General features: G+C 42.6%; 3 protein-coding genes across 5 annotated transcripts in view; 1 reads left to right on the top strand and 2 right to left on the bottom strand.

Annotated features, from left to right (window-relative positions):
- Positions 1–15,542, bottom strand: part of pcnx1 (pecanex 1) — a 44,846-nt gene extending 29,304 nt beyond the window's left edge. For both annotated transcript variants that reach the window (XM_083791283.1, XM_083791284.1), the window contains exons 1-7: positions 15,232–15,542; positions 12,909–13,123; positions 10,898–11,003; positions 9,417–9,453; positions 7,941–8,009; positions 5,886–7,643; positions 1,402–1,531 (exon numbers count right to left, since the gene is read on the bottom strand). In XM_083791283.1, the coding sequence (XP_083647409.1) occupies positions 1,402–1,531; positions 5,886–7,643; positions 7,941–8,009; positions 9,417–9,453; positions 10,898–11,003; positions 12,909–13,123; positions 15,232–15,384 (2,468 nt within the window). In that variant the 5' untranslated portion in view covers positions 15,385–15,542. The remainder of the gene's footprint in view (positions 1–1,401; positions 1,532–5,885; positions 7,644–7,940; positions 8,010–9,416; positions 9,454–10,897; positions 11,004–12,908; positions 13,124–15,231) is intronic.
- Positions 15,543–15,976: 434 nt separating this feature from the next.
- On the bottom strand, positions 15,977–21,408 carry med6 (mediator complex subunit 6). Of its 2 annotated transcripts, none has more exons than XM_083792730.1 (8): positions 21,357–21,408; positions 19,355–19,514; positions 19,046–19,137; positions 18,462–18,544; positions 17,728–17,848; positions 17,434–17,549; positions 17,314–17,341; positions 15,977–16,996 (listed from the first exon to the last, which is right to left on the bottom strand). In XM_083792730.1, exons 1-8 carry the CDS (start codon positions 21,376–21,378, stop codon positions 16,866–16,868), a joined length of 753 nt encoding a protein of 250 aa, XP_083648856.1. In that variant the 5' UTR covers positions 21,379–21,408; the 3' UTR covers positions 15,977–16,865. The 2 variants fall into 2 exon arrangements, with proteins under 2 accessions (XP_083648856.1, XP_083648857.1); XM_083792731.1 differs by having other exon boundaries at positions 17,740–17,848.
- Positions 21,409–22,557: 1,149 nt separating this feature from the next.
- Positions 22,558–25,338, top strand: ttc9 (tetratricopeptide repeat domain 9). Its single transcript, XM_083791774.1, has 3 exons — positions 22,558–23,361; positions 23,709–23,891; positions 24,495–25,338. Exons 1-3 carry the CDS (start codon positions 22,863–22,865, stop codon positions 24,575–24,577), a joined length of 765 nt encoding a protein of 254 aa, XP_083647900.1. The 5' UTR covers positions 22,558–22,862; the 3' UTR covers positions 24,578–25,338.
- The last annotated feature ends 1,164 nt before the right edge of the window (positions 25,339–26,502 follow it).

Raw genomic sequence — 26,502 nt, 5'->3', positions numbered from 1 at the left:
GTCAGACAGTCAGTCCTAATTAACATTGTATTTGAGAAACAAATCAGACTTGCTTGTGGTCTGATCAAAGCCTAAGAAGCATATATATTATATATATATATTATATATATATATATATGAAGTGCTCTGCAGGCTACTGCAGCAATCAATCATGCAACGTCACTGGAGTATTGTCACTCTGACAATCAAACCAAAGCCCATTTAGCATTGCACCAATGCATGCGTTAGGTCTCCAAGGTCAGCTGTCCACAAAAAGAGGACAGTAGATGGATTGATGAGGCTCCCGTAAATGGATTGAGGCTGCCATAGACAGCCTTGGGGTTTCCAGCAGAAAGATGCTATGCCCGAATAAAGAGGGTAGAGGAAATGTTGCTCAAATGAAGGGTATGATAAGGGGTGCACAAGCCGCATGGAAACAATGTAGAGACAATGATCTCCAAATGAATGCTCAGAGGCTGAAAACATTGGAAAAATATATAGGGTTGTTGTAAAATGTCACTTTGACGTTTATATGGTGTAAAATGCTAGCTGGGCTCTTAAGAAAGACCATTTATGGACAATTAGGGACTTAAGGAAAAATGGAGAAGCAAATTACTTAAACCACATGCATTATATTTTTGAGGGGCCCTCCTATACTCAGCTATAGTGTAGATTCTTGTCCCAACACAAACATTAAATGCCATTGCCATTAGATATTCACACTGATCAATATCATTGACTCCCCCTCTCTTTCTGGGAGAGCTTCCAGAGAAGGACAAAGTAACATGATACAGGAGGATGCTTTGTGTTACCATGCACTTTTATGAGAGGCAACGGTTGCGTGAGACAGATCAAAGCTGGCAATGCCCTTGGGTCTCTCTGTCAAGGTTTTGTGAAGACTCCATTCTCTGATCTTTGCTCAACAAAAACGGGGGGGATTTAAGAGGCTAGATCTGGTGCAATAAAGGGGTGGATATACAGCGACAACAAGCCTTCAAAAACACTGGAATATTGGGACGAAAGGAGTCACATGCAGAACGCGAGACACGCATGGCACAGTCAATGGGAGAGAGGGGTCATGCAGGGCTTTCCCAGCATGCAAAGGAGATAACACACGCATCCTGGCAGTGTCAGAGGAAAAGAGTGAATGACAGTTACTGTTGATGTGGGAATGGAAATGAAAATACAGAGGGACCGAGTGGTGCCTGCCCGGTAGCATGCTAAGACCAGAGCACACAGTACAATCCTGATGTTCATTTATCTATTTGTAACTCTGAGTGCACAAGTATAACAAGTGTAATTTGGTTATTTCTGTACCTGCAGAATGCATCTATACTAGTAAATCGACACTGAGGATTTTACTGTGTGTACTGTGTACCAGTGCCAGTCCCCTCACCCCCATCGTCGGCATGCACGGCGTACCTGAGAGGAGATCCGATGAGAGAGGTGGGTGGCGTGGGGTTACTCCCCGCATTGTGCCGCCTCCGCACCGCCTGCCGACGGAACGTGCTACGTTCTCGTCGAAACGTGACCGTCTCCTCGCTCCCCGGGGCTGTCATGGCAAGAGGACATTGATTGGAGCGGTCGTCAACATGGATGTTACCCCTTGTGATCGTTTCTTTGAAGGGTTCTTTAAAAACAAAGGTTAAATACTAGGCTAGCTATTTGTGTTTTTGTTTTGTCTTTAGTCTCTTTACCTTCCATAATCAATGTGGCAACAGTCCAAAAGCAAAATCATCATTATTCATTTAACAGAGTGTAAAATTGACCGATTAACTGATGAGAGTAAAAATCAACCCACAGCTCACTTGGTCCATTTTTGCATCTCAGGGTTAAATTGACAGTGAGGATGATGCTGTTTACACAACTGGCCATTCTATTAAGAGTCCTTTTGACAACAAAGAAAGCCTGTGAATGTCACATATAGGATAGTGGACAAGACAGTGTAAGCCCTGCACGGTTATCAACATAGTGAGATGGTCAGATGGTAATCGTTGCTTGGCTGCATCTCTCCTACAACCAGCCCATAGTCAAACACTCAATGTAAATCAAGCTCTTTTTGCTGCCAGCACAGGGAGACAAGTCTGGGCACACCCCTGCCTCTAATATCCCAAAAGGAGCAAACCCAAGAGAGCCAAGAAATAATCAACACCGTCAGCCTGACAGAATGTACACAATACCTACAAGCCAAAGACCACATCCAGGACATTAGCAAGCAATGTACTAGCGGCTAGCCTAACAGCCTGAAGGATTTACATTTGTGTACACGTCCATGCACACGTGTAGTGACGCTTGTCGTCTGATCCACACTTTTATATGTTTGTTTGTTTTGCTAAACCACCTAAGCGAAGCCCCATTTTGATCCACAAGCTCACAATATGTCGCATCATAAAAATACATAAATAAAATAAATTCACCTATAATGACATGCCAAAAATATAAATGCCACTGTTAAAATAGTTCAACAATCATATTTTCGAGAAGCATCATCATGGTATCAGTGGATAAGACCAGATCCTGTCAGAACCATCTCTTCTGTTCCTATTCCAATGTGTGTCTCTCAGCTTTTCAACAGCCTGCTTTCATGAAGAAAAAACATATTATAGCCCATTCTCCTTACAAAAAAAAAAGAAAATGAGGGGGAAATAAACGTGTAATAGACACGCGGGCGGAGGCCCCTTATAAGAGGGTCTGCTGTTTGTCTAACCTTAACAAAGCGCACACTGTCCCATCATGCTAATGGTGAAAACGCACTGGGAACGCTGTGCCTCGGTCAGGCCCGTCACTACATGGGAACGCTGTGCCTCGGTCAGGCCCGTCACTACATGGGAACGCTGTGCCTCGGTCAGGCCCGTCACTACATGGAAACTCACAAAGGAGCACGGCAGACAACGTCTTATTCAGGAACTCAAGCACACAGTGGCAACAATGGGACAAAACCTGGAGTCTGGACTACACCCAAACCAGTGGGGAAATTTGTGCATTTATACTCATTCAATGACGACGGAAAGCGTGCACGCATCCGCCTGGGTGGCCATATATGGAGCGTACAGGGTTTGATGAGGTCAACATAAGGAATGTCAGAACAGGTGAGGTCAGCTCCATATAGGGAGATTTAAAGGGTGGCAGCAGGGGCAGTGTCTTGAGTGTACAGGGTTTGATGAGGTCCGGCCATATATGGAGCGTGTCTTGAGTGTACAAGGTTTGATGAGGACCCACTGCCCAGGTAGGGCCTGTCGAGGGGGCTGCACTAATAACTTTGGGGCGGGCCCGTTTAGAGTTTGAATGGACAGGTATCAGTCAAAAGGGAGACATTGAAGAGGAAGGACAGGTAGGGATCAACACATGGAATGTCAGAACATTTCAGCTCCATATATGGAGATGGAGGCATGATGTCACGAGGCATGACCATATATGGAGACGTGATGTCACAAGGCGTGACCATATATGGAGGTGTGACGTGACTAATGACCGTCCTAAGCCAATAATCTAAGTCCCAAAATTGTTAAGACACGTCAGCTTGCATTAAAACATTAAACCTTACTAACTGTATACACTTAGTTGACCAGTGTCCCCAGGGGGTCTACTTGGCCCTCTATTTTTCCTCTCAATCTCTATACTGGAAATAGCCAATCTGCAAGCTTATCTACAGTATGTGTCACAATGCCATACATTGTGAGCTTGTAGAGCAGCAATTTTCGCTGAATGTGAGTGTTTATGTGGTTAACCACTTAAACCCTGAATATTTTGTAGACTGGGGTACCCCATGGTTTTATACTATGTCCCCACTTTTTTCCCTCTACTCCAAAGTTCTGTGTCAAGAATAGCCGATCTACAAGCTCAGCTCACCATCTATAGTTTTATATACTGTATATACACATACATTTATTTTATATACGTTCTACTGAGAAGTAAAAGTAATAGGAAATTCTAATGCCAACTATCAACCATATCAACTACATGAGAACTTGAGAAGCAGCCAATATCCTGTCACAATACATCCTGCAATTTGTTTCCAGTATGAATTTTTGAAATAATATTGTTTGACTATGAAGTGCAATTCACTACATCCATTTTAAATTTGCTACCGTTTACAATGTGTAATTGAGGTGTTCCATTGTCAATGAACAATAGCAGGAATGATGTGAATCCAGAGAGGGCAGTGTGCATAGAGCACCGAAGTCTGACGTCACTTTAAGTAGAAGGTGTCAGTCCCCAGGTTCATGTATTTGTTTAGTTGCATTGAAATCCCCATTGAGGCGATTTTAGATCGCCTCATATAACAACTGTGTTTGAAAAATAAACATGTCACCCCGGCCGCTTCACTCATATGGATATGAAGAATCAACTGACTGAGAGAAAACGCTAATGTTACTGCTGCTGAATTAGTTCGATTTTCGCTAGAAGCAGACTGTATCATATATGAGTGACTGACTGTTGCAAACGATACAGAGACACCTCCCTAACAATAACGCAGAGACAGCTTGTTTATTTTTGGACCACAACGCTTATAGTAGACGATATTAAGATCACACCATGTTATTCTCCATAGAGAAATTACTTCCGCGAACCAGGGGAATCGTCGGGATGAGCGAGTTACGTCAGGACTTCGGTGCTCTATACTACAAGATACAATCAACTGAATGATGTGAATCCAGAGAGGGCAGTGTGCATACTACAAGATACAATCAACTGAGACCAAGTCTCACTGAGACCACCTACTGTATGTAGCCACAGGAATAGGGGTGTAACAATATCGTTGTTATTATCACAATAACAAAATGTCTCAATATTACCGTGGGCCTAGACAAAGATACAACCAGGTGTTCATCGGAGACGTCAATAATGTAAAAATAGTTAAAATAGCTCCTGGATCCGTCAGGACAAATCACTCACTTCACACACGAGTGTGATTTTATTTTGTAGCTTTTTTGCCTTTATTAGATAGTGAGATCCGGGCACTCTACGGTCAACTGTCTTCATCAGGGGGCCTGTCAGTGTCATGGCATCTACAATATTATTAGGTATTCAGTATTCATGCATGCTGATGTCACGCACCAAGGGAAGTGGCTCTACACCCTCACAACACGGCGCAGGCTTGTGGCTCAGCCGTTTCCGCTACCAGCTTTGTATGGTAAAAATGGACTGCATTTAGAAATTGCCTTTCTGGTCTTTCTGACCCTTCAAAGCGCTTTACAGGAAACCATGCAAGGTATCAACCTACTCATCGGGAGCAGTTAGGGGTTCAGTCTCTTGCTCGAGGACAGGACACTTCGACACATGGAAGCCTGGAAACCTGGAACCTTCTGATTCCAAGACGGCTGCTCTACCTCCTAAGCCACTGCCCCCTGCTACATGATGCTACCAGCTTTTTAAATGACTTGGCTAAGCTTCAAACAAGCAATCCATCTCATTCACCACAAATGCTTGGAATTCAATGCTACTCCGAGCCACACAAATGGGAAAATGATTTAACATTTATATAGTTTTTTTCTAAATATCATGATAAATATCACCTTGTGAATTTCAGTTTTTTGTATCGTTACATCCCTACCCTGGACTGAAAGCAAGTTTTTACTTCACAAATATGAAATCAAGGCACAAAACAAATGACTTATGTACCCTATGTTTAATGTGTACAACGTGCAATTCCATGTTCCACTTCAACCAATACTATATCAGAGGAATAAATGAAATGAAAGGAAAACTTAACTTGGAAGAAAGGCCCGCAAACACAAGATCCAGTAATATAATCTACAACCCATTAGAAGCAATATTATTCGTTTTATCCAACAATAAGCATACACACAGGAATCAGTGTATTTGTTAGTGGCTATAGTGCAGTGGTACCGTTCACAAACATATTCATGGACCCCACTTTGAGAAACTCTGTTAGTGGTACCTACCCCGCAGGGAGCTGGAGGTGACATCCTGAGGCTCAGTGAAGGCTGCCTGGCTGGGCAGGCTGTTCCTGGAGCGAGTGACCGACTCCAGCTGGGAGGCCCGACCCAGCAGGGATGCCGGGTCAAGAACCTCGCCTTCTTTGGCTTCCAGGTCCGACTTGGAGGTGGTGAGGGGCCGGGGCGCAGCAGGGGCACCCAGACGGTTGGGGTCGTTAAGGCAGGCCGCTGTGCCACTGTCCAAACTCAGCACTCTGGCGTGTGTTTTGGCGCTGCCTGTGCTCGGGGTCCGTCGAGAGGCACGGCGTTTTGCTCCTGTGCGGCCTCCCCCTCCTCCTACATCGCATCCCATCACGACTTTGGAGGAAGAGGAGCAGGCCGCTGCGTGGGCAGCAGTGTGCTTGGCTTTGAGGGCTCGGTAGCGGCCCTCAGGGGAATGGCAAGAGTGGGAGGTGGTGCTGGAGGAGCTGTCCGTGCTGAGCTGGTGGGCCGAATGGAGACTGGAGGCACAGCTGAGCTCGCTCTGGTCACTCGAGTCCTCCTCGCCGCCTGCACCCCCAGCTAACGCGGCGCTGTGGGGCTTGGCCACTCCCCGGAGGGACATGTAGTCCCTATGGCGGCTGGCATCGAAGCTGCTCGCACGCTTCTTGCCCGTCCGCCGGCGGCTGCTCCTGCCCGCTGCCCCACGGGATGAGGAGGACCGCTGTGCAAGACAGGCTGACTTGGGCCGCACGTCGTCTCTGTCCCGTTCTCGGACGGACATCATCACGGCAGCCGATCCATCCGCGCTCATCCTCATCCCAGGCTCGTCCTGGCATCCGCAGGGCTCAGTCGGCTCCTGGGCAGTGGCAGATGTTGGCACTTTGTCAGCAGGCTGTTTGGCCATCAGCTCGTTGGCGTGAGGGTTTTTGTTGGCTTCCCGTGAGGGCAGGCCCCCGGCAAGACCTCGGGCGCTGATGCTGCCGAGGCTAGAAGTCCTGCCACCAACTGGTATGGCAGAGGAGGCCTCCCCTCTGTCCCGTGTCCCCCGCTCATCCCCTGAGAGTGACAGGAGGCTTTCCACGTGGGTGGAGCTGGTCTGCTCGCTGTGGAAGCTGCTGACGGTACTGTTAGTGTCTCGGTCCGTGCCGCTGCAGTAGCTCTCCGTGGAGCCACTACTACGAGTGCTCAGGCTCCGAAGACTGTCTGCGCTGCGCTCTCCTCCGTGGTGGGACTTCCCACCTCCAGACCCTCTGCCCCCACCGCTCACATCCACCTGGTACAGACCAGAGCTGCCCTCCCCTGCCTCCCTGGAAGCAGAGCGGGCTACTCTGCGTGTTTCCTGGTGTCTCTGATAGCACTCTGCCCCTGAGGTGGAGGCAACTGCTTGGTCTTGTTGGTACGGCCTATCAGTCCCCTCTTTGTCTCTGTGAGATTTGCCGGTGTCCAATTCGCACACTGGGTCAAGGCCTCCTCTTCTGGGTGGAGGGTAGAGAGAAAAGTCTGGCAGGGAGGGGTCAGGGAAGGCAGAACCTGCTGAACTAGAGGTGCGAGGCAGGCCCCGCGATCGCAGCTCCTTCCTGAAAGACTGAGACTGCGATGGTGCGTGAGTGGTCAGCTCTGTGTCGCCGGAGGAGTGTGATTGGCTGAAGTGAATAGCAGCTGAGCTACAGAGGTCGCCCGACTCCCTGGTTAGCTCCGGGGGCCCCAGAGAGGTTGAGGGCTGCATGGAGGCGAAGGAGTCGTTGGAGACAAGGCAGTACATCTTTGGGTCTGACATCAAGTCTTGATGGATGGAAAGAACATTAAAGGATAAGGGCATTAATTTATTGAAAACAAGGAAGAAACTTTTGTTTTGGTTTACTACCAATTCAACTAGTATTAACATAAGCCAGAACAATAGGTAAAAATAGTCATGCAAAAGATGTGCACCACTGTACTCAACAATAAAATACACAAGTCAATTAGACAGAGCCTGTTAACCTATGTGCTGAGTACTACTGTGGTGCCAAATGTGACAAGTTCCCCGAGAGAGACAAAATGTCAAAATAGCACTGCTTTACGTTTGTCATTAGTTATTACCATGATCATGGCTGCAGCTCTGAACCAGAGTCAAGCTGAGGTCATCCGAGTTCTTCTCCACATCTCCTCCTACAGACAGGAACAGAGTAATGATGAATGATACTTGCATTCATATATATTCAAGCATCCATGCATTCTGTTCCGTCCTTGGATTCATGAAACTTCCTCACTAACTCTGGCACCTTTGCTAATGGACTGAGATGTACACTAGCATCATAATTAGAAGCCTGCTTAGGGAAACTGCTGTAAATGTTTTACCATCGATAGATTGTATATTCCTCCTTATATTCACTGTAGACTGACTACATTGTTTTAGCATATTCCCACACAGACCATCAATACAAAACATCGATAAGATATATAAAGTGACATTATGCTAATCTCACTTTTTCCTCCTTTTATCTTAGCTTTTTCCTCTCTCCACTTTTACTTGTTTCTGTCCTGCATTTCTTGCCTACTGCAGTGCAATCTATCAATCAATCATTTGCTCGTACCTGCTGTCTCCTGATGGCCCCTCTTGTATGCATGTTCTGAATCTGCAGGTGTAGTTCATTTTTATACCGTTTATCCTGCTAAAGCATATGTTGACATAACTGAATCTAATTTTTCTATGTTCCACTTTCCTGAGTCTTTCACTACTCTGCGTGAATAAAGCAGTTGAACAGTGTACATCATTAAATATTAAGACAAGACATAAAATTATCATAAATAAAAAAGGTATACAAAAGGAGAGCACTCTTGGAAATACCCTAAATATTTGGATATCATGAGGCTAACCTTTGAAGAATGTGCTCTCCCAGAGGGATGGTATACAGTACATCATTTGTGAGTTACTGGTTGTTTTGTGATGGACATTGTGAGTAGATGTAAGCTCTCAGGGGAAGAAGATTAAAAAGCCCAAACCCCAGCAGAGCCCTCGTTTTACTTCAGACCACTTCCTGTCATCAGGAGCTGCTGGTTAATTAGAATGGCATCGAGCGGCCTCACTGAATAATTCACACAACGTAGCCGCCTTGCTCTGAAACTCTCAGCACAATGGACCCCCAAAGCACCACTGTCAGAGACTTCATTTATTGTCATCTTTTGAAATAGAAAATAATTAAAAGGCCTCCCAGAGAACAGCTCCCTCACTGGTGTTTCCAGTGTGCTGCGTTTTGTGGCACCAGCATAGCTTAGCTGTATTTAAAGAGGCTGTGTCTTGATGTGTCTAGAGAGAGGTCACGATAACAACGCTGAGTCAGAACACATCCCCTGGGCAGTGGAGGCCACAGTGGTCAGTGATGTAGTGATCCATCTAAGAAAACATCAATGCTCTGCACAAATGTTTCACAAGAAGATACAGACCTGTGCACTTGCATGCAGTGCACTTACTGTACATATACTGCACTTATATACGTGTGCTGTGCCACATCATGCATGCAGTGCACATGTGCCACTTGCATGCAGTGCACGTACATAGCTGGTGGCCATAGTTACCTTTGGCTGTTGTTGCTCCTCCGTGGGTGGATCCGATCTAAAGAAACAAAAACCCTTCATAAGTCTTGCAATGTATCGTTAATAACATATAAACGTAGACGCCTCTTCCGGCTCTGGGGGCGTCTGTATCTCAACGGAAGGCAACATGGAGGCAACAGGAGGCGATAGCGATGCGTGATTGCATTGGCAACCTTTCCCGAGATTCCTTGCGAAGCATACAAGGAAGCTTAGCGGAAGCAAAATGGAAGAATGGCAGGGGACGTTCGCTAGGCCAATCAGAGGCGCCACTCCCTCTTTCCCAGCATTTGCCTTCCGAGAATCCTGTTGGAGACAGGTCGCTCCAATGAACTGCAGCGGCCAATGAGGCACCAATATTTTTTAATATCTATGGTTAATAAATCAAATGTTCCTGTGCAATTCCTCAAACGGTGCTCAGGTAATTAACAGCTAATTTAACAAGTATGTGTCTGTGGGGGCACAACGACAAATTAATGCAGTGTTTGGTCACTACAAGACAGACACAAGTTCCAAAACAATTATTTTGTCACAAAACAGACCTTTGCTTCTTCACTATCATTACAGAGATAAGAGTTTGGGCTTCTCTCTCTTCTTATGTACTGTAGGTAGGTGCACAGCAGCTGAGCAGAACACGCCAGATGATTAGCGGCTCAAGGACACAGAGTGCATAGACTTGGAACACGGGGACCCATGGAGATTTTGAGGTTAAATATATCTTGCAAAATAAATCATAATAACACAGAATATTAAAAGCAAATTTGCTGACAGCAGTATGCATGCATTTCAAGCTAAACAAGAACATATACCAAATGCCCCACCTCCCACTATAATAAATGGACAGGAAGCATCATAAACTTCAACCCTAATCCCTGTGTGATACGTTACATGGTAGGGATGTGCTGATGATAAACTTTGGCCGATATCCGATATAATCAATTGCTCTTATGGCTGATAACCGATATTACCAATGTCCATTATGATCTCATCCTGTATTAAAACATTATAATAATTTTGTCCATTCAGAAAAAATACATGTAACAGGGTATCTGTCAGATGTAACTTTAATGCCTTATTAATATTGTGACAATCGGACAAATTCATTAATCGGTTGATTAATTGGACCGATACCGATTAATCAAAAAACAACACAAATCGGCCGGTACCGATGTGTTTGCTGATTAATCTCCCATCACGAAAGACAATTTTAAGCCTCAACCCACAACCTTTTCAGAAAGGTTTTTTTCTTCTTGGACCCACAAAAAAGGCGACTTTCTGTTCAACCACAATTCTAGTTCACACATTGTAGATTATTTGCGGTTTACAAATACACAAATGATCACAAAGGTTCTAGGAACAAGTAATTCTGACCTACAAAAGAATGTGAGATAAATTACAAATCAATTTGATTAGAGATGTACTGTAAATTAGATGCCGCTGTTGAGAGCCATCATTCCTCTGTTTACCTGGTGGTTGGCGTCCATGCCAGCATAGGAGTTCCTGGAACTGCAGTCAACAGGCGGGGTCTCTTCCCGGATGAAGTCTGCCATCTCAATACCCCCTCCAGGGTCCCTGTGAGGCAATTCACATAGAATGACACCGCTACACATACAAGACACGCATGAAAACATACACAGATATGCAGGCACATACGCAGATGAACAGATGCACGCAAACGCAGATATTCAAACATAGATTGACACACATGCACACAGACAGAGACACGCAATCACATGCACACACAGCTATATACACACAATTACCTAACACATCAACATTGCACCTTCTCTGTGGAAGCGCGGACAGACAGCATAGAGAAATTTACTATTAATCTTGGTCAGAATCTACCATTCACACAGGAAAGTACGCTTTTAATCATACCTTTAAAACACATTTTATAACAGGCTTATGCTTTTCATGACACGTACATTTGAAAAACTATAAAAAGGGCAAAAAAGGGAAGAAAATGTTCCATGTACACTTTCTCTGGGCCAAATTTAGCCCGGACGTGCTTGTTTAACCAGTCAGTATGTCAAAAAAAAAAGAAAATTGCCAGGAATAGTCTATAAATCATTTCCATATGCCAGAAAATGTTTCTTAACAGGTCAAACCACAACACAAACATTCAAAGCAATAAACCGCCGCACTACATGGTGTGCACACTTGATATGAGAACAGTATCTGGGCAAAGGAGACTGTGGGAAGGAAGGGAGAGTGAGATTGGGGCGAGAATGAAGGATGGTAGTATAACACCTTAACCACTTAAAGCCCTCTAGACTTAATAAACTGGACCCGAGTTGGCTCAGAGTCTGTACTTGCTAGTACTTGGACAACTTTATTCAGTCTACACCGAATTGCTTTGTCAAAAATAGCTGATCTACAACCTCACAAGAGTCACAATGTGTTGCAAAACAACAACATGACGCGTAGATCTGCTATTTTGGCTAATGTTTCCCCCAGAATATGGATGCTGGGGTTAAGTGGTTAATCAATTTCAACAAGCTTGTCTGCTCTACTGTAAACTCCCAACAACCTGGAATGCAACTCCAGATGTGTAGGCAAAGCTACGACTGACTGCCCCTGCGGTCGAGGGGCTCTCATTCTTGTTGCTTTTCCACCTCTCCCTCTCCCTCTTTCTCTCTCTCAGCATCCTGCTAAGCGCTCCCTCTGGAATGTGAAAATGAGTCACTTCTCCGAGGCCCGGGCAGTAAAAGAACCCTGGAACCTCACTGGCATTCAGCTCCTGCACAACAAGAACTAGGGACCTTTACATAAAAACAAGACGACAGCAGATTGCCATTTACAGCTGGCCTTGAATGTCTAATATGGAAGGTGAGGTATTGATTTGCTCTGTAGCAGGCTTTATTTTCATGCACCATGACCAGAGGACAACCCTCTGACCCAGAAATTCAACAGATACTGAAACTCACAATTAGATCACCATTTAATTTTAAAGTTACATGACTCGCACTAACAAAATCCACACTTGTGCTCCATTTAGGACCTCACCAACCACTGATTAGAGATCTAATGCACAGCACAACACTCATACATGGCCTGTTTGCACAATACTATAATAGTTGTCCCATTATCATCTTCTTCCGTGTTTATGACTTCTCTGAACTCACTTTAGCTACACATTTTGGACATTTGGTGGATGTTCCGTGTGTTTCCAAGTACCACAATTTTCACTGCTTTTTTTTTTTACCAAAACAAGTCCTTCTGCACTCTGCATTTCTAATAGAAATTGATCATATTTGGCATTTCCTAAAGTCTTGCTAAATTTGTGATGGATAACTCATATCGATGGCATTTAGTCCAATCTTGCACTTTGTAAAGCACTCTGGATAGAAGTGTCTGCAAAATGCCTACATTGTTATATTTAAAAATCCAGCTCAATGCAAACACTGTACAGTACTGAGTCTTGACAAGTATTTTGTTTTACTACACAGCCTTACTGGCTCTACAAAACCTTACCCTGGGCCGTTGCTGTCCTCTTGCCGGGTGGCGCTGCCATCATTGACCCCCTCTGTGCCAATCCTGATGCCCTCTGTCTCCTTGGCCCGGTGCTCCACCACCTCTCCCTCATCCAAGGCGCAATGGAGGCGGTAGTTCACCATTTTCAGCAGCAGAAACATGACAGCAATCACCCCGCAATAGATCCCCACGATCACCATGGTCGGCGGGAGGGCCTGGATTGGAGAAAATTTGATTTGTACAGTTTAAGCATTTTGGTTGAGGCTCTTATCCAGATCAACTCAAGTCAGTGAAGAAATTGTTAATTCTCTCTGTCTCATCTCCAGGACACTTTTGCTTGCTGTATTTCCAGCCCAATTGTTTATGGAAATAGCAGTAACACCTCAATTGATGAGTTACCTGCCAAAGAAAGTGATTAAGCACAAAATACATTCATAGCCCAAAGGTGCCAGCATTTGGCTGGTGTCAATTATTATGCTGGTTATAGGATGGCCTGGTCTCTCGAAACACTTACTGTAGATCGCCCCTCTGCCATGGTCACAAATCAGAATAACTTTTCATTTTATTTGTACCATGTACAGCGGATTGTTTGGGTGAGATTTCAACACTTACGTCAAGACATAAGAATATCCTGACACACAATAATACAGGGACAACAGGACCTCAAATTCAAAGCAACCCAAAAGCCACATTGAACTGTACTTTTTTCAATTTACCTTCTAAAGAACATGAAGTCAACATAATTTGTCAACAGGGAACAATACAGATTTTAGAATGGTAAAAAAGGTACAGACCACCCACACTGTTGAGAATTCCCCTTGAAAATGTCAACATAATTTGTCAACAGACTAGAATGACTAGCAACAACTGTGGCCATTTTAACAGCATAATCACAGCAGCTGAGACAAAAAGACAACATTAATTTCTATTGTTTAAAAAATGCAAGTGCACATACAGACAGAAAATAAAAAGATATACCAGAAAAGAAGAAGTTATGAATTATAGACCTTGTTAGTGTGTTGCTAGGAAGGAACAGCTTGGCAGCTACTGATATTCACAAACACTGCAACAGGAAATAAACTTGGAAACTTAGAATGTTTATGTTGTCAAGTAGGCTAGAGTGAATTAACCTTGCTGTTATTAATCATGTACACTGTCATCATTCCGCTGCTCATCTGGCAATTTGCAAACCACAATGTGACTTAACTCTATTTGCTGTGGAGAGATACCGGTTGCATTAATAGATGCCACTATCAGGACCAGCACCACTCAAACATGTGTCTCAATTTAAACCACAGAGCCAACCCATGTATTTATTTCCACTCCGGAAATAGGACAGAAGCCACACTCAGATTTGGAGCATCAGCTTCTAATATAAGGAGTTTATTATTGGTGTTCAATGGTGTATAAGCTATTTCCTTCCCAGAGTACATTTATAGAGTCATATATAAAAACAGATATGTAATGTAACTAACATCGCCCACACTGATCTTCCAGTTATAGTTTTGGGACCCTACTATGGCAATACTTTTGCACTAATTTATCAAAACACTGGTTTTACCCTTCAGCTGTGGACCCTGTAAACAAGTGTAATATATGGTTCGTGCACAAGGTAAGTTTTGTACTGACTTGTGCTTTCGTTCGAAATGTACCCATTCTGCATATTGTGAAATAAAATGTTCAATCAAAGCTAGTGATATTGCGTAATAATAGCTGACCTTTAGGATTTATTTGCTAGGAGCCTAAAAATCTGAGCCTGAGCCTTACAATGATCTTGTTCGGTTTTAAAACAGTAGTAGACGTCTTTAGTAAGCTGCTGTTCATATAAACATTATGCTAGGCTAGTGTAACCGATGGACTAACATTGGACATTTACAAATCAGAATCCGTTCCAACAGGCGGCGAAAAGGTTTAAGTTAAAGGAAATAATATCTTTGACAAAACTATGAATATAACGTTCGTCCGTTTGGGGGGAAAAAAGCAAAAAAAAAAAAAGCATATAACATATTTTGAAACAAAAGAGCCCCTTATTAATCATATGGTCAATGGAACACTTCAGAGAGTAAACCCAAATATTTAACGTGATAATTCGCTATTCTAAATAATATTTTACGTCAATGGTGTCTCTGACCTTGTTGTTTTGTGAGATTGAAACATGTAATGTTACATTTGTCACATGAAACGCTACATTGTTTCCGTTCCACAGAGCGACCATTAATATCCTCGGTAGCTAACGGGCATACTGCTTTCCCTACGACCAGTAACCACCGTGCTCGCAAACATATAAACATACATTTCATAAAGAGGTTAAAATCCCACTTACCATGTACAGTGTGAAGGGGAAACATAGCAGAAACAACCAGATGTACAGATGCAGAGCGTTGACAAATGTATTCTGGTGGGGGTCGTAGTACCAGCCGCCTGTGATTGAAGCCCAGACCCCTTGTCTGAGGATCTGAAGTGTTTGAGACCCCATGTTTTATCCCCTTCGAATCTGGAGAGAAACGACGAAATAAACGGGGCTGACACGAAGGCTAGTCGTCGTTCAACAACATAACGAGCAGTGCTCTGTTTTCAGACATTGGCCTGAAAATCCCAACTGCAGCCATCTTCTTCTCTGCAGCTACAGCTAGCCAGCTGGGGCACTACTGTTTTTAGACCTCCACGGAGAGCGCTCCTATCCCACCACGCCCCGCGAGCGACTTCTTCTTCGTGGCCTGTGAATTTAGGTTACTACTTTCCCCCACATGACTATCACTAGTCATTAATATGAATTCCTGTGGGTTCATTTCAGACACATTAGAATGGTGCAAAACAGCCGACATAAATATAAACCACGACGAGAAGGCAGAATTATATTAATATTAAATCCAGACTAGGAGTAGCATAATTAATTGGATAGTTAGCTAAATGGCGACCTCTTGTGGTAATTTTGATCTGCTGTCTACTGATAATTGGAATTACAGATAAAGCAATTATAACTACTACAGGTTGTGCTTATGTTGAGTCTAGAACGCTACACCATTATGCCACCACAATAATTTTATACCAAATTAGAATTCAATTCATACAAATTAGACATCATTTATTTGAAGAAAAACTGTCAAGACCACATTGCATCAGGCTGTTTCAAATGACAAACGTTTTTTATACAACATATGCAATACAAAATCTGTGAAATCAGAGTGCTCCAAACTATTAACTATTAACAATGAGATATACATCTCAGTTGGTGATAATACACTAGTCAAAATGTATGGACAATGGACCCATATCAATAAACATACAGTATGTGTCGTTTAGTATTGCAATACATCTGAAAAGTAAAAAGACGTTTTTAATGTTCAACTTCATGGTACATCCCTTGGTTAAGCAGGCTGGGAATTGGAATGACCTCTGAATTCATTACCCCAGAAGAAACCTGCTGATGTCAACAGTAAACGGATACTGGCGCTGAAGTCAGCATATCATCCAACAAAAAAGCTCTTCATTAGCAAAAAAATAAAACATTTGTTTCCGCACAGTCTTAAAATGTCCATTCACATCAATTACTTCAGCCCCGTTAGCTATGCATCCGCTTGAAATTTATGGGTTGCCAAACTTTATACAGAGTACAAGACTATGGTTACACAGTAAAAGTAGTTCTGGCACCTAGACAGAGAACTGACACTTTCTGTACCAATTTGTTAAAGCATCTTGAAAACCAGTCAATACATTTTCAGTACTGGACATTCTGGACCACATGGCAGCCCACTCTCAGCCTGTTCAACTGTTTAGTCAGAAGTGGGGAATGATCGGGACTATAATCTTGCTCATCAATGTAGTCACATTTAATATGTTCTCCCTACACAGTAAAACCATCAGTGTCCATTTAGTACACTCTGTGTTAAATTATCACTCAAGATTTTACAGTGCATTCAACCCCACTCAAAGTGTATTAGGACCGATAGGTGGTCATCATTGGAGCCTTGCTCGTTTCTCAGGGGGTGGTTTGCTTGGAGGCCCTGGAGCTGAGGACTTGGTGGCTGGTTCCCTCTCCTCCTGTTTCACTGTTTCAGCAGGTGGTTCAGGTTCCTTCTTTACCTCAACTGCAATACAATGGAATTATAATCATGGACTTATGGAGTTTGTCACTTTGGGAATTAGACTAGGAGCCAAACGTGGCTGTCAGTACGTTTCAGAGTTCAGCAAACCGGGAATCAGAAGTGAATTATTGCACTATCATAGTATGTAAATAGGAACATGAGTTGGATAGTAAAAACAATTCATACAACATTGTTGAACTACACAAACCTAACTCTTGGGAAATGTTATCGAACAGTACAGAGCAGCAGTTCAAAATGACCATGGATTAAGCAATTATGTTCTGAATAGAATGTGGATGAAGCACTTCAAAAGGTCATACCTGGAATAGGCTTCTCACCAGGTTTAGGCTGAAAGTAGACAAAAACTCATTTATTTACACTTATTTTAAAAACTAGAATGAAAATTCACTGTACTACTAGTTTGTCAGTGCAACACATACCTGGTAAAATGTTGGGGGAAACTTTGACCTGAGGTCTAAAAGGAGAGTGTCGACACGCTGTCTCTGAAACAGTGAACTGGGTTCTTCTTTCTGCTTAGATTTTGGTTTGACTTTTTCTGTCAAAAAACACGATTTAGTTTACTAGTAGTATTATTCTTCGGTTATTCTATGGTTATGCGTTACCATTGACAATAATAAACAACCAAAAAAAACAAGACAGATTCTGACAGCGCATACAGTGGTTGATGGGTGAAATCAAAACAGCATACAAGAGCCCACTAGAGCTAAACCAACCCTCAAGCTGACCTTTCTCCTCCTGGTCTTTGAAATGCCACCAGTATCCTTTGGAGGGGTGGTAGCGACAATAAGACATGGCCTCATCGAAAGCAGATTGAATTCCATGGACAGCAGAGAGCTAAAGGATATAGAATTACATAAGTCAGCTAAATGAAGAATTACATTTGTCAATAGGTGCATACTGCATAGCCTGTCCCAGTCTGTGATTTCTGGTCTAGAGGGGCGGGTGCTGGCTAAAGCATGGCGGTGGATCCCCTCCCCGGTAGAAAACAGCTGAGAACACTGACGTCACCAAATTTGGAGCGACGCCCCTCTGCACTGTACCCCTCAGCGAAATACAAGTTGGCTCCCACTTCCTATGCCATATTTTCCAATGGCTTTTCTTTTTGAGCCGAATGTGAATGAAAATAAAAGCCTGGGTATCGAGGCTAATAGGTTATTCACCTATTAGCCTAGATACGCAGGCTTTTATTTTCATTCACATCCTTATGCAAAGTGTTCAAAAAGTTCAAAGTGTGCAAAACTATATATATATATATATATATAGGATAAAAAAATATCCTTGCTGTCAAGTGTGATTCCATTTTATGAATAAATGTTGGAATGGCAAAGCACAAACAATCAAGACACTAGTCAAAACTGGAGAATTCTTCACACAAACACACTGAGCTAAAACCTCTAAAATATACAGTATATCATGTTGGAATATATAGTAATTAGCAAGCTCTTACCACTCTGGAACCAATAACTGTTCCCAGGTCTGGCGCCTGATACACCACTCCTGCTATGATGTAGTAGTCAGAAAATGGTATCACTGTGGATGGATACATAGAAAAAATAAATTAATGCTTTGAAAAGAGCTTTAACCACTTGAACCCTATTCGGGGGAGAAAATTCTGGGAGAATAGATGATGTATCAATAATTTGTAGTAAAAATATTTGTAGTGGTAGTGGGAAATACGTAGGAAGGTGGTTAAATAGCTTCATATTTTACATTATGTATTATATGTCTCTATTTCGGGAATGTCTGACAGACTGCATAGCTTCAAGCAGCAACAGCAGCAACTGGATGTTTGTGTATGGTCCCAAAAAAATAAACACAAATATGTGTCTGTAGAGGAAGCATCGAATCTCTGCACTGGGCTGATCTGTTACAGTAGATAGTTAGTTACTTACTTTAATGTGAGAAATGTATAAAACATTGGGTCCAAACAATAATCGAAAACACATGAATAAAAACTTTAAAAAGCACACACACAACACATCAGGCATCAGCGATTAATGCATTTGTTGTAGGTAGCTGCACAATGCTCACCTTGGTTAGGTGACTGCCTCTGCTGCTTACGGATAATATAAAGAATTGGTTCCTGAGCATGAAGAAGAATGTACTCCACTCCCACCATTTGACTGGAAAAAAAGATCAGATCACGGTTCTTCTGACATTATAGTAAGGTTATTATTAACTTGTATCTTGGGCATTTAATGATGTTGCCCGTATGCTGGTTATCTAATATGATGTAGTGTTTTTATTTGTATTTTTTATTACACTTTGGAACATAATATTGCATCTGTGTTTCTGTTTAATAATAAATCTGAATAAAAACCAGATTGTTTGTGATCTTACTTCAGATGCTCCAGGGTTAGCCGCTGCATCTTTACTACCTCATTATTACAGGTTCGGTCATAGAATGGGTTGCTTCGCTCCGAAAAATAGTCCAACACATTGCCAGGGTTGAGAATGGGCACCCAGCCACTGTCAACCCAGGATATCCCAAGGAGGTTGTCTGTCAATAGAAAGAACAAATACAACAAAGAATGCTGAAGGACAAATGACGTGAACTTTAAGTTGTAAAATTAAGGGACTTCTTGATCCCTTATTGTATTAGTCTGTTTTTTTCTTCTGCGTCTTCTCCTTCCTCCAAAAAGAGCAGTTCTGGCTTAACCGCGCAGTCGGTTTTCGCGGAACTTGGCAATCTCATGAACCGTTTGACAGTCAGCAATAAAACTTCGATACACATATGCATCTCCTCAACTTTCGTGTTCTGACTTTTGACCTCTGACCTTTAGATCACCCACCATTTTGAATTATATGAAAAACTGTTCAAATCTATCTCCTCCTGGGATCTTTGATCAAAATCCACGCAAATGACTACACATGAACTTTGGACCAAAAAATTAAAGTCGGGAGTACATTAATTTTCTTTAAGTGAAACTAATTAAGTTTTGAGAGCCAATGAAAATGGCAGTTTTATGAAAATTCTTCTTCTGGCCCTAATACATCCATTGTCACACGCATGTTTATGAAACTTTACAGTATGGTAGAGGGTCATGCCAAATAATAGTACTTACTCCAATTGGCCAAAGGGAGCACTCGTATGAAAATGAAACCTTTGAACAGGCACCTCATGCCTCATTTGGCCAATATAAAAAGCCATGGCACTTGTTTCCACTTGTGCCTTGACTCATAGGGAACACATCTGTTGCTTTGACCAGTAATCTCCGCCCTCAGATTTTCTGCCATTTTGAGAAGTTTGAAAAATGCTCAAACTAATCTATAGACCATTATCTGAAATTCCAGTTGAAGAGAAGTTTGTATGTGAACATTTGTACAACAAATATAGCTGCAAGCAGCAATAACAGGCACTTTGAACAGGCATAACTCATGCCTCGTCTGTCTGTATGTTTGGGGTACGAACAGCTGCAATACCGCTGGCCAGTGACGTAGACTTCGTGCGGCCAGGAGGGCTCGAGCCCCCATGAGGAATTAGACCTGAATAGTATATTCGCCTAGTCGGTTCGTCCCGTTTGTACCACGCCAGGCCACGCCGCGCCCGTTCGCGCAATTCTCGTCTTTGCATTTGCAGCGTGGGCGGGCCCCCATGACAATTATAAAAACATTTCGTCTCTGCCGCTGGCACTGGGTGACCTAAAGTGGAACTGTTGAGCAGCCTAAGGGCTTATTGCTTGGTCCCGTCTTATCGCTGCTTGCAGCTATATTTGTTGATTGATTCAGTTTTGTAGACTGGCCAGGGAAATCTGCTATGGGAATCATTGCCTAATCCGTCACTCTGTATGAAAGTTCTTAAAGTGTAGCCTTGGATCAAGACTATATTGATGTATTTTATCAAGTCTGACTTTTACTTCCATATCAATGACACAAAAGTAAAAGTCAGACTATAAATTAAATACATCTATGATAGTCTTGATACAAGGCTATACAATTAGGAACCATTACGTGGCTAAAGGCATCAATTACGTTTTCAAAAGAGACCACAATTGAGATGCGTAGATATGCCGAAAGATGCGTAGATATGCCGAAAATTCGAAATGTAGTTCTGTTCTGTTGAACAAAACAGACCTCCCCCCATCGCTGTAGTGTTGTAGACTAGCTTGAGCTTCATGGTCGGCTGGCTGCAGCAGCTACACAACAGCGATGGGGTGGGGGGTTACCAATGAGGCTATTCTACTCTACGGTATCGGCCGCGGCGTACGTCATATATTTAGCCAGGCAGCTGCTTTCCCTCGATTGATACTTAAATCATTTGTCACATCATCATATATTAATAGCAAATTCAAACGTGCTGTAACATGTTCGCATTAAAAACGAAAACAATGGAATCCGGTACCTCTCAAATCCACCGACGCCATGATGTAAACAAGTTGTCGCAGAGAAATTACGTAATCATCATTGCGTCGCAGTTTGGTGGCGTAACCTAATAAGGTGATCGAGGAAATACCTTAGGGAAATACTATAGAGTAGAAATCTAGAAATACACCTTCACCTAGAACTAGAAGCAAATAAAGTTATGCGACGTGTGTGGGGGAGAATTGAATTGATTAGGCGAAAGAGAAGGGTGATTTTGCTTGTCACCTTTTTTATATACAGGTTTAAATGTTTTAGTTCAATGTTTGTTTTAAAAACGCCATTGACAATGAAGGGAAAATTTACGTCATCTTGTCCCTAACACAAACATTAAATGCTATTAACAATAAAGATAATTTAATGTTTGTTTTGTCACAGTCAGTCAGTCATATATGATACAGTCTGCTTCTAGCGAAAATGTAACTAATTCAGCAGCAGTAACATTAGCGTTTTCTCTCAGTCAGTTGATTCTTCATATCCATATGAGTGAAACGGCCGGGGTGACGTGTTTATTTTTCAAACACAGTTCTTATATGAGGCGATCAATGGGGATTTCAATGCAACTAAACAAATACATGAACCTGGGGACTCACGCCCTCTACTGAAAGTGACGTCAGACTTCGGCGGGCTAAAACAATTTAAGCTTTCATGTTTGTATCATACATCATTCCTTTCGCATACACATTCCCAACCCTATTTATTCAGCACCGGAAAGTTTTTTTGGTCGTTAGCATTTGCCCCAGAGATCGTTAGAATTCCACATCAAGACACACCCAAACAGCTGCAGTTCACTATTCGGACGAGTGACACTGAGAGCACAGATAATAGCTGAATAAATAAAACCTGGCGTAGACTATGTCATATTATGCAGCAGGTGGTGGCCGTTGTTGTTGGAGCTTAATGCTTAGACGAGAAATCAGCAGCCTTAAATAAGGTGCGTGCATGGTGCAGGTTCAGCATTACCCGAGCATTACCCCATATAAACTATTGTTTTAATGACATCATACGCTGTTTAAATGACGTCATACGCTGTCAACTGGTTGGGGACCGAAGGGTTGAGTCAGTCGGACTCAGTCCAAAACAGCCTGCGCCCTGAGGCAAGGCAGCACGCTTGGTCTGATGATCTGATGCATTCATACAGATGTCTGCATTCCTCCGGATTACGATAAAATGAGATTGCGCGATAGACTAGACTAGTCTAGACCAGGCATAGCCTACCTTGAGCGTTGAGGCAGCATAGCCTATAATAAAGAACCAATCGGATCGCCACGGGAAAAAATAGGGGGATATAAGGAGAGAGCTAGGGCTTCATGCGCACAGACAGAAGACGTAGTTGCGAATTTGCGACATATCGTGCAGTCGTCGTGAATGAACATCTATGCGCAAGAGAATGCGGTCGGTGAGCGAATCTTTTAAATAAAAAAGGACATTTTGTGGTAAGGGCAGCAACATTATTCATTTAACAATAACAGACGAAAGGTTGTCGAAAATGAGTAGTGTAAACCAGACTGGCCGCGATGGCACATCGAACGCGGATGGTGGCACAGTCAGTCGCACAGAAAGCGTCGGTGAAAACCCGCGGCTCCTCCAGCAGTGCGCTCAGCCTCCGAGCAGCAGCAGTAGCCGGACCAGAGATGCAAGACAACACCACCACCAACAGCAGCAGCAGCAGCAGCAACAACGGCAACATGGTGGATCGATGCTGAAACAACCGTCACACGAACCTGCGGATGCCGTGAAACGAGCGCTCGACTTCAAGACCCAAGGCACCCAATGCTACAAGGATAAGAAGTACAGGGAGGCGATTGGCAAGTATCATCGCGCCTTGCTGGAGATGAAGGGCTTATGCAGGGTTCTGGGAGATCCAGATACCAGCTCCAAATCCCCATCCTCCCTCCTCCCGAACATCAGCAAGTCCACTTCGCTGACAGATGAGCAGAAGGGTGCCATGGAAAATGCCGAGCTGGAGTGTTACAACAGCTTGGCGGGTAGCTAAATAACACCTATTTATTTTCTTTTTTTGCTGTTCTCTTTTCAGTAGAGTAGATTTCTGGGAAATACTCCAGCAGTCATGAATAATTCATAACACAGTATGACTCATTCTCATTCTCAGGCTGGTCCCTCACCCCCTGATCCACCTCATCTCACTTTAGTTTTTGATGTTTTTGGATCTTCTGGATGCTGTGTCTGGCGTTGTGAGAAATTAACTAGTAAATTTGTGTATGAGTGAATTCGATTTAAGTGCATACATGATACAGCCTATTTTTCAATGGCATTCAAATAAGGATTTATATTATTATATCAACACCTTTTGCCTTCTCTTTCCTACTCCAAGCATGCCTCTTACAGATGGAGCTGGTGAACTATGAGCGTGTGAAGGAGTACTGTCTAAAAGTCCTTCGCAAGGAGGGAGACCACTTCAAAGCGTTGTACCGCTCTGGTGTGGCTTATTACCACCTCGGTGACTTCCAGAAGGCCCTCTACTACCTCAAGGAGTCACATAAACAGGAACCTTCAGGTCAGATTTGATACTGCTTCACAGCGAACACTATATAGTCACTTGTTTGGGTGGAGGCCTAAAAGTGGGTCAGGGAAATATAGTGCATTTGAGCCATTGTTTTCAGCGATGTTGTGTTGATTTACCAGTTGAAGGTATGTAGGTGTAAATAAAACAGCAGACCAAGGCTCTCTTTACAGCTTTATACGCTTCAACAGTAAGAATAATAATAATAAATTTGTTGCACTGGGGTGGGTGCGGGGGAGTGTTACATCTTGTCAGGGGCCCCATGATTCCTAGTCTGAGATAGATAGGTAAGTAGATAGATAGATAGATAGATAGATAGATAGATAGATAGATAGATATGCTGGAAAGGTGCAATGTGATACCAGACCAGTAGAACCCTGGCATCCCAAATTTTATTATCATTATAGATGATGAAAATGTAAAACATAACACATTATTTTGATTTTGATTTACAATCTCAGAAAGCATCACACAAAGCGGGTCGCAACCACAATGTGTCACGGGCCGTGACGCATTGTGAGCTTGTAGATTCAAGATAGTATGAATCAGGCTTTAGCCCAGATTCCCAGTCAACCTCTTCCTGTATTTGTTTCACAGACACCAATGTAATCCGCTACATCCAGCTGACAGAGATGAAGATTCGCCGGAATGCTCAAAGGGAAAAGAAAGAAGCAACATAAACACTGTCTGATGACTTTAACCCTTACTGTGTTTCACGCAAACCTTACACACCATCATCCAAGGTCATGGTGTTAAAATAGATATTATGCTTGCTTTTGCCTTGCACAGCAACTTTTCGCCAATTAAGTGATTTCACCATTCCTTTGTGTGCTTGACACAATTATTATTTTTAAATATAGAGTTTCTGCAAAAATGTCCAGTACAAGTATTTCCCAAGTGTGTTTAATCTATTACAAACAAGTCTGATGCACTGCCAGGCAAAACATTGCACAAACAGGCCAACACTTGTGATAGTTGAGACAGGAGCAACAAAACAAAAAAATCAGCATGCGTGTAGGCAACTGTAACTTAGCACCTACCCTCGCACAAGATGTCGTTTTAGTGGCACAGTTTAACTGTTTAACAGCCACCACCACCTTAAGCTAATGTACAATCATGTTAGTATTACATGCATTACACTACATATAAATAAAGCAAATCTGGATAAAAGATGACATCTGGGTAAAAAGGTGCTTTAACTTAGTGAGTGTGGGTGTAACATCACAAGTAAACAGTTTCAGTATGGATTTAAGAGACATATCACAAAAATGTATATAGGCTACTTTATAGAAATTGCAAGAACATTTGACCAAGAGCCAAGCTAATTGTGTCTTGTTTATAAATGCCAGAAGAAGCACTTCATTCACAGCATATATCAACAAACAATATGTTCAAGTTTATTGTCAAAGTATATGTCTAATAAAGGTGTTTATTGATTGAATACCTTTCATGTTGCATTTCACTTACCAGCATTTAAATATTTAGCGTTTATCAAATTTCTCAACATTTGAATAACTGTTCTTCATCAAAGGCTGTACAATGGACCTAAATGTGTAGTTTTGTCTGATGTGAAGAAGATGACGCAATCTAGTCATCATCCTGTAGGAAGGGGGGGGGGGGGCTGTTTCAAAGCACAAAGATATAGCAGTGAGCTCAAGCTGCTTAAAAGGTTTTATACTGATTTCTCTTGGTAGTTGCCATGGTGAGACTGGATAATAAACTGATGTGATGCGATGCAATAGTGTGGACTAGGCTAGCCAACACCAACTCGGGAGTTGACTCCTGAATCGCTGCCCTCCCTAGCATCATGGTCTTGAGCTCTGCAGTGTAACTTCACAGAGGCAGTCAATCAATTATCTTTCCACAAATTTAGGGTACATTATTGCCCAAGATTTATTATTTCTAATGCATATTAGAGATATCCACATGTGAATTTCATAAGAGAGATGAGAGAGCATGGTTGTTGAATTACCTGGTGGGGAAGGGGGGAGGGGGGCTTCAAGAAAGAACCATTATAGCGTTAACTGTTGCATTTCTTACTGTGATTTAATCAAATCAGTGTTCCAGTGCAAATACAAGTCAAGTCAATAACAGCATATTTTCCCACCCTGAAATATTGTCAATTTCAGCAAAGATAAGATCAGCTTATTTATGGTAATATTTTCAGTTACAATACCATATTAGATACACCTGGTAGGGAGTGCTTTGTTTCAACTAGTACCCTTACAATACTGTGTTGTAGATCAAGCATTACCATATTTTCCACACTCATAAGAAAACGCATTCACATTGACATGTACATTAGTTCTTCACTTTGTTTTGACAGCTTAAACCTCAGTGGATGCAATATTCCAGGTGGAGAGGTCACTTGGATGTTTGAAAATGAAATCAAAAGGTTAATAAGCATCCTTCACGTGTCCATTGGAAATCTGTTTTGGCTATTATGTTTAGCTTTAATTTGCATGGGATACCAAGGGTGGGTTTTTATCACAACGGACAATTCATTTCGAAAGAAAGTTGTGACAATCGCAGTAATAGTTATATTTACTTTACTGTACTTTTGTGCAACAACTTACCAGTCACTACATGAGTTGCCCTGAATTGT

Source organism: Protomyctophum parallelum (genome assembly GCF_964188405.1).
Source record: "Protomyctophum parallelum genome assembly, chromosome: 20".
In the NCBI taxonomy this organism is placed as follows: domain Eukaryota; kingdom Metazoa; phylum Chordata; class Actinopteri; order Myctophiformes; family Myctophidae; genus Protomyctophum; species Protomyctophum parallelum.
Note: the sequence above shows the minus strand (reverse complement) of the source record. Positions and strands in the feature narration are given on the sequence as shown.

Excerpts from the sequence above, each read along its gene's own strand:
- ttc9 (XM_083791774.1), top strand. The coding sequence starts at position 22,863 with ATGAGTAGTGTAAACCAGACTGGCCGCGATGGCACATCGAACGCGGAT. Across the intron at positions 23,362-23,708 it reads GTGTTACAACAGCTTGGCGG|CATGCCTCTTACAGATGGAG; the intron begins GTAGCTAAATAA and ends TCCTACTCCAAG. Across the intron at positions 23,892-24,494 it reads ACATAAACAGGAACCTTCAG|ACACCAATGTAATCCGCTAC; the intron begins GTCAGATTTGAT and ends TTTGTTTCACAG.
- med6 (XM_083792730.1), bottom strand. The coding sequence starts at position 21,378 with ATGGCGTCGGTGGATTTGAGAG. Across the intron at positions 18,545-19,045 it reads GAGGCAGTCACCTAACCAAG|TGATACCATTTTCTGACTAC; the intron begins GTGAGCATTGTG and ends ATCCATCCACAG. Across the intron at positions 17,342-17,433 it reads TTCCCCCAACATTTTACCAG|CCTAAACCTGGTGAGAAGCC; the intron begins GTATGTGTTGCA and ends GTCTACTTTCAG.